This window comes from Elephas maximus, chromosome 5 (assembly GCF_024166365.1).
Source record: "Elephas maximus indicus isolate mEleMax1 chromosome 5, mEleMax1 primary haplotype, whole genome shotgun sequence".
Lineage (NCBI taxonomy): Eukaryota > Metazoa > Chordata > Mammalia > Proboscidea > Elephantidae > Elephas > Elephas maximus.
The window spans coordinates 2,355,124-2,362,000 of NC_064823.1; the positions used below are offsets into that span (position 1 = coordinate 2,355,124).

The window sequence follows — 6,877 nt, forward strand, 5'->3', positions numbered from 1 at the left end:
CAAAGGGATTATACAAGCATAGAGATTTTCTCTAGAAAAGAGCCTGTGATCAAAGCAACAACTGATAAACTTAAGAAGACATAGAAGATAACCATTTGCACATATGGGGAATCAACTACTAATCAGTTTCTTTTTCTATAAATTTATACATTTTTAGAGCTGAAAGGACTCAAAGCTGGATTTCAAAGTTTATGAAACGGAGTTAATGTGACTTCATCAGGATACACAAGAAATACGTATGTCACTGCAATTTTTGAGAAAAAATATTCATTTGGAGCTAAAATTTTATTAGTTTTTAAAATTTCTTTTTCAAATAACATTACCTATCCTGTGTGTCCTCTGTGCACCTACATAGGTATCAAAAATTCGTTGCAATTCACACTTTCCAGTCATCTGTCGTAAAATCCATTTCATCCAATACCGAAAAAAGTTTCCATAGAAGAACTCCCACAAAGAAATAAACATGTTTTCTGGAGAAGGAAATGCATGACAAGCTTAATGATTTTACACTGAATTAAAAAGTCACAACTATTATTATTCCATTGTGTCCATTTTGTGCTAGTGCTTACTTAAGCATCTAAGAAAACAATGACAGTGATAATTTACACCGCATAGATGAGTGAAAATGATGGCTGGCCAGTCAATTTATCATTTAAAAATATTAACTGTAGAAATCAAAACAATTTACTACCTTAGAGTCAATCTACTCGAGTTAAAAGAACGACTGCAGAACGGTCCACACTTTTTGTTAAATAATTGTACTTCATATGTTTCCCACTTTCTCAGTCTTGGAAAACTGGGTCCCAACAGTTCAAAAACAAGAGGACCCCAACTAAGCGATGATTAAATAAAATATACCAAACATCAGAATTGTTTTTATAAAGAAAAAGCTCTTCTCAACCCGTATGGATAATTCCCGTTACATCATTTGTTCCAGTCAAGTGATGCCAGCAAATAACAACCCTACATATGGCTTACGAATTGAAGTTTGCACGTTTAACCCGGAGTAGATCACACCCTGGGCAATTCTTGATTTTTCATTTCAAAAAGTGAAAGGCAGAAATACTAAGTCAAAAATCTGTAACCTCAAAAAAACTGATTCTTTATGTCATACGAAAACCCTTGTTCCCAAAAGAAGAAGGCGGGGGGGGATGGGGGAGGGGAGTGCAAGTGAGGAAAAGAGACTTCAGAACAAACAGAGCTGGCCATCTCCCTCCTGCCTCACACGTGCCCGCTGACACACCGTGTCTGGACTAGGGCCTCAGGGCTGGCCAGTTCGAAACCCCAGCAGATCAGCGCAGAAACAGCGCACCTTAGAGGTGGGCTTTACTGTTTCTTTAAAATGAACCCATCTGGTCCGCGCTCATCGCCACAAAAGCATCAGAACTACCACTCAGAGGCAACGGCTTCCTCGCGGCGCCCGAGCCCCCCGGCCCCCTCCCGGAGCAGGCCAGGCTCGGCCTGGGCAGCGGCTCGCGAGCGGGAGGAAGCGGACGGCACAAAGCTTCGGCTGCCCCGGGGCCCGCCGACGCCCCGCCGGCGCCCGCCGACGCCCCGCCGGACTCCGCCGGGCTCGCGCGGTCGGTACAGAAGCAGCGCAGGCTGAGGGGAGGAAAAAGAAAAGCAGCCACCTCACAAAACGGAAGAACTAGGGGGAGCTGGAGCTGCCTCGGTTTGCTCAATGGGGAATCTTGCCTTTACCGCCAACAGCGGAAGCGAGGATACCCGCGGAGCGCTCCCTGCAAGCACCGCGACCCGGAAGTCAGAGAGCAAAGCCGCAGGACCGCTTTTCCCGGGCCTCTGCCCGCCCCCTGCACCTCCAGCCTCCTCCGATTGGTCCGTGCCCCACCTATCGCTAACGCCAGAAGGAGGTCGGACAAAAGTTGCCCAGGCGCGCGTGCTCGGATTCTAGGGACGCCCGACGGTTTCCCTGGCAACGGCATCCGGGCTGCACACCCGGCCCTAAAGGCTACTGTTTACTGGCGCTGCTCTTGAGACATTTCGCACTGTACACCTCTTACCGTTTAAGTTGAAACCGTCTGCTGCTCCTAGGCTCCAAGTCCAGAAGAAGGAGCGTCCTTTTCGTAATTTTTATAGAGTCAAGGTTACAAAAGCGCTTTCTATGAAGTAATTATTATTAGTTCAACCAGAAACGCAGAAAACTTTGAGAGTATAGTTACGCGTATGACTTACCAAGATGCTCAATCCACGCGGCTAAAATTAAGAGCCTAGCCCAGTCCGTGAAGTTTCTAAAAATAATTTGGGCTAGGCCAGTAGAGGTATTCTACAAACAGTAAAGAATAAATTACTCTCCGTCCAGGATCCTACCAATAAAAAGACGACACAACACCTTGTGGGGTTATTTGGAATCTAGTAAACATATCGTATTTGGGGATCTTATAAATCTAAATACATGAAGCCACTAATAAAAATTTTGATTTCAGTAGAGTCCTGAGCAATAGCAACCTTTGGAAACTACACTGGGCTACAACAAGCTATGAAAAATCCGTAATGGGCAGAGACCCAAGTGTGCTACTGGGACCATATGATTCTAACACATATAGACAAGATTTTAGAAGTTTCTGACACTAGAATTAATGCCAATTTTTTTTTTAGAGGTTTTACTGAAATATAATACTGCCACCTCGTGGCTGCCGCTGGGATTTTTTTTTTTTTTTTTTACTCAAAAACTGGGAACGATGGGGCTGGAGAGCCGGTTTGCCAGCAGGCTATTGGGCTCTAGTGAAAACAGTCCCCATAACTTAAGAGCATCAAATTGTATTAAGACCTGAAATACCTATTATATCATGGTTGTAATAAAGAGGAAGCTGTACAACAAAACTCTCAAAATGGAATTCATGTTATGGGAGCGTTTTGGGGGAGTTACAAAACATGCCTGAGAAGGTAGCATCTTTTGCTTTAGAACTAATTTTAGAACTCCCAAGAAGCAGTTCATTTCTGTTGCTGAACGATCTAAATCTCACGACTTTCTTTCAATCAAAATAAAACAAGTTTCTTGCTTCATCCATGAGAGTTCCCTTGTAGTAGGTTGAGACCCATTGTAACAGTCTGCTGCTTTTCGCCTGTGGACAGTAAAAATGGAGTCATATAAGGTAAGTTCACACAATGGGCTGAGTTGAGAGCAGTACATGTGACGTGGAAGAAGAACTTAGTTCTTTACTTCAAGGTGATGTCTGGATATTTACAAAGTCACAGGCAATAACCAGTGGCCTAACTGTAATCAGGAAAATGAGAACTTTGATAAATGAATATTGAGAATACCCCAGTGCAGAGGATGTAGTTGTAGAGGGTCCTATGGGACCTCCATGGAAGATTATAGATTCTCGCAATGAGAATCAAGTTGACTCAACAGGAGACAAGAATGTGAGGCTGATTTCCTGCCATCCTCTAGAAGTAGCTCCGTGTCTAATTTGAGTGGGTACAGTGGTGCCAAAACTAGAGGATCAGTGAAAAACTACAAGATAGATTGACACTGACTGCAACAATGGGCTCAAACAACAACGATTGTGAGGATGGCGCAGGACCGGACAGTGTTTTGTTCTGTTGTACGTAGGGCTGCTATGAGTTGGAACCGACTCAACAGCACCTAACACAGTGGTGCCAAAGCCATGAAATAATGGGTGCAATAATGATGTATTCCACTTGCCTCTAAGGTAAGCCATTAATATGGTAATAGACTGTTGAATGCTAACAACAAAAAAAAAAGTAGTCATTTAAAGATGGCATTTGGAAGACCCAAGGCTCTCAGGGACTGGTGAAACTTCAGTTAGTCTATATCTTTTGGGCACCAGGGTCAGGACATGTGGGCCAGTGAATGATATCCCTTGTAGCCTCCAAGGGATCTAAATAAGTTTGACAATTATTCCGTCTTGGGCTTTACTTACTCTGTAACTGACGCTAAAGCCACAAATATTATCAGGGCTTAGAATAATTTTTTTTTTTAGAACAATGTGTTATATAACAGTTTGGTTTCCCATTATAAATCTCACTGGACCAAAAAATTCATTATATATGGCTAATGTGCAGACATGAGGCAAAAAAAAAAAAAAACCCAACATGATATAAACAATATTCCTTACCACCTGCATAAACCAAAACCAAACCAAATCCATTGCTGTCGAGTCAATTCTGACTCATAGTGACCCTACAGGACAGAGTAGAACTGCCCCATAGGGTTTCCAAGGAGTGCCTGCTGGATTTGAACTCCTGAGCTCTTAACCACTATGCCACCAGGGTCTCCACCACCTACATAAAAATTAATACTGGGACGGGTATCTGAATGAATAAAATAACTTTCGTATAATATGTATGAAGATAATGGCCAGCTGTAGCCAAACCAAAAACCAAACCCAGTGCCGTCGAGTCGATTCTGACTCATAGTGACCCTATAGGACAAAGTAGAACTGCCCCATAGAGTTTCCAAGGAGTGCCTGGCGGATTCGAACTCCCGACCCTTTGGTTAGCAGCCGTAGCACTTAACACCACCAGGGTTTCCATGGCCAGCTGTACTACTCTTTAATTAGAGACAGAGAAGTAATTGGCTGCAGTTATATTAAGTCCTGTTCAGGTCACCTCGTTGCACTTCAGGACCATTCACGCCCTGTCGTTGTTAAGTGCCATGAAGTCAATTCCAACTCAGCGAAGCCCTGTGACGCAGTAGAACTACTCCGCAGGGTTTCTCGGCTATAATCACAGGTTCCCCACATAGCTACTGGGTGGGCTGGAATCTCCAACCGTTCAGTTAGTAGCTGAGCATTTATCTGTCGCACTACCAGGCTTCCTGTTCACACCATAGTCTAACTGATTTGTGCCCTCTGGAATAAGGCAATTGTCTTAGTTATCTAGTGCTGCTATAACAGAAATAGCACAAGTGGATGGCTTCAAACAAAGAGAAGTTTATTCTCTCACAGTCTAGTAGTCTGGAAGTCCAAATTCAGGGTGTCAGCTGCGGAGGAAGGCTTTCTGTCTCTGTCGGATCTGGAGGAAGGTCCTTGTCATCAATCCTCCCCCGGTGGAGAAGCTTCTCAGTACAGGGGCTCCAGGTCCAAAGGATAAGCTATGCTCCTGGTGCTTCTTTCTTGGTGGCGTGAGGTTCTCATGTCTCTCTGATGGCTTCTCTCTTTTACATCTCAAAAAAATTGGCTTAAGACACAATCTTATCTCGTAGATCCCATCGACATAACCACTGCCGATCCATCTCATTAATGTCATAGTGACAGAATTTACAACAGATAGGAAAATCACACTGGATGACAAAAGGGTGGACAATCACACAATACTGGGAATCATGGCCTAGCCAAGTTGACGGATATTTTGGGGGGACACAATTCAATCCATGACAGCAATGAACAAAGTGCATAGCCTTCTGCAGCAGCTTCAGTCCTGCCTGACACTAGTTACCAAATCTTAACCTTCTTCTTTCTTCACATGTTCCACTTACCTCCTGCTACATGTTGGTGTTGTTAGGTGCCTTCGAATCGGTTCTGACACATAGCTATGTTCAACAGAATAAAACACTGTCCGGCCCTGCACCATCCTCACAATTATTGCTATGTTTGAGGCCATCATTGCAGGCACTGTGTCAATCTGACTCGTTGAAAGTCTTTCTCTTTTTCACTGACCCTTCACCTCACCAAGCATGATGTCCTTCTCCAGGAACTGGTCTTTCTTGATCACATATCCCAAGTATGTGAGACATTCTCACCATCCTCACTTCCAAGGAGCATTCTGGCTGTATTTCTTCCAAGACAGACTTGTTCGTTCTTCTGGTAGTCCATGGTATTTTTGATATTCTTTGCCAACACCATAATTCAAAGGCATCAATTCTTTTTCTGTCTTTTTTATTCATTGTTCAGTTTTTGCATGCATATGAGACAATTGAAAAGACCATGGCTTGGGTCACCCACATCTTAGTCCTCAAAGTGACATCTTTGCTTTTCAACACTTTAAAGAGAACTTTTGCAGCAAATTTGCCCAATACAATACATCATTTGATTTCTTGACAGCTGCTTCCATGGGCGTTGATGGTGGACCCAAGTAAAATGAAATCCTAGGCAACTTCATTGCTACATAAGAGTGACTTAAAACAACAGTAATTTATTTTGCTCCTGAATCTAAAATTTAGGCACAGTCAGCAGAAGCATATACTCTCTGCTCCTTTTCTATTGAAACTTTAATTTGGTAACCTATGCGGCTTCTTAGTTCTCATTAGAACCAGGACTGTGCCCAGATTCGAGCCGCCTGCTGCAAAGCCAATACTGAGACAGGAGGAGGTAAGCAGCAAAAGGGCTTTATTGAATACTGTGTTCAAGAGACAGAGGGTTCCCCAAATTCTGTCTGCCCCAAAAGGGCTAACTGGAGGGTTATATAGGGAGAGGGTCAGGGTTTAGAGATTTCCAGGAATGTTGATTCTTCTTTGAGGTGGACATAATGACCAAGTGGCCTTTTGTTGACGTCTAGCAGGTCTCTTATCGCCATCCTGGTTTTGGTCGCAAGATGGGTCCGGACTTTACTCAGTTATCTCGGGTCCTGAAGGTATTGCTCATTGTCTTGTCCTCTGGTTTAATCAACAACAAAAATCTCGATTACCTTGTTTTTCTACAGAGGAACTTGTTTTTCTACAAAGGAACAATCATGAGACAGGTTCCAGAGCAAGTAATCGAAATTTTCAATGGCTAAATATTTAATCACAGCGAAAATGTATTCTCTTATTTTGATACTGAAACGCTAAAGAAAGTGTATTTACTCTACTTCAACCTTGTCCCATTGCTCCGAGGAACTGCTGAGGCTTCAGCTGACCCACATGATGCTTTTGTGTGAATTAGTAAAAGGTGCACTCCTTACTCTGAGCAGACAC

At 43.3% G+C, this 6,877-nt stretch overlaps 1 protein-coding gene across 6 annotated transcripts in view; it reads right to left on the minus strand.

The window, feature by feature from the left end:
• The window catches only part of ELMOD2 (ELMO domain containing 2), a 49,736-nt gene extending 47,990 nt beyond the window's left edge, over window positions 1-1,746 (minus strand). For 5 of the 6 annotated variants that reach the window (XR_007517580.1, XR_007517581.1, XR_007517582.1 and 2 more), the window contains exons 1-2: window positions 1,632-1,746; window positions 324-470 (exon numbers count right to left, since the gene is read on the minus strand). Coding sequence is in view for 2 of the 6 variants with exons in the window: in XM_049885238.1 (XP_049741195.1) it covers window positions 324-465 (142 nt within the window). In the remaining 4 variants the exon portion in view is untranslated. The remainder of the gene's footprint in view (window positions 1-323; window positions 471-1,631) is intronic. The other variant, XM_049885239.1, reaches the window with a different exon arrangement.
• Between the last annotated feature and the right edge of the window lie 5,131 nt (window positions 1,747-6,877).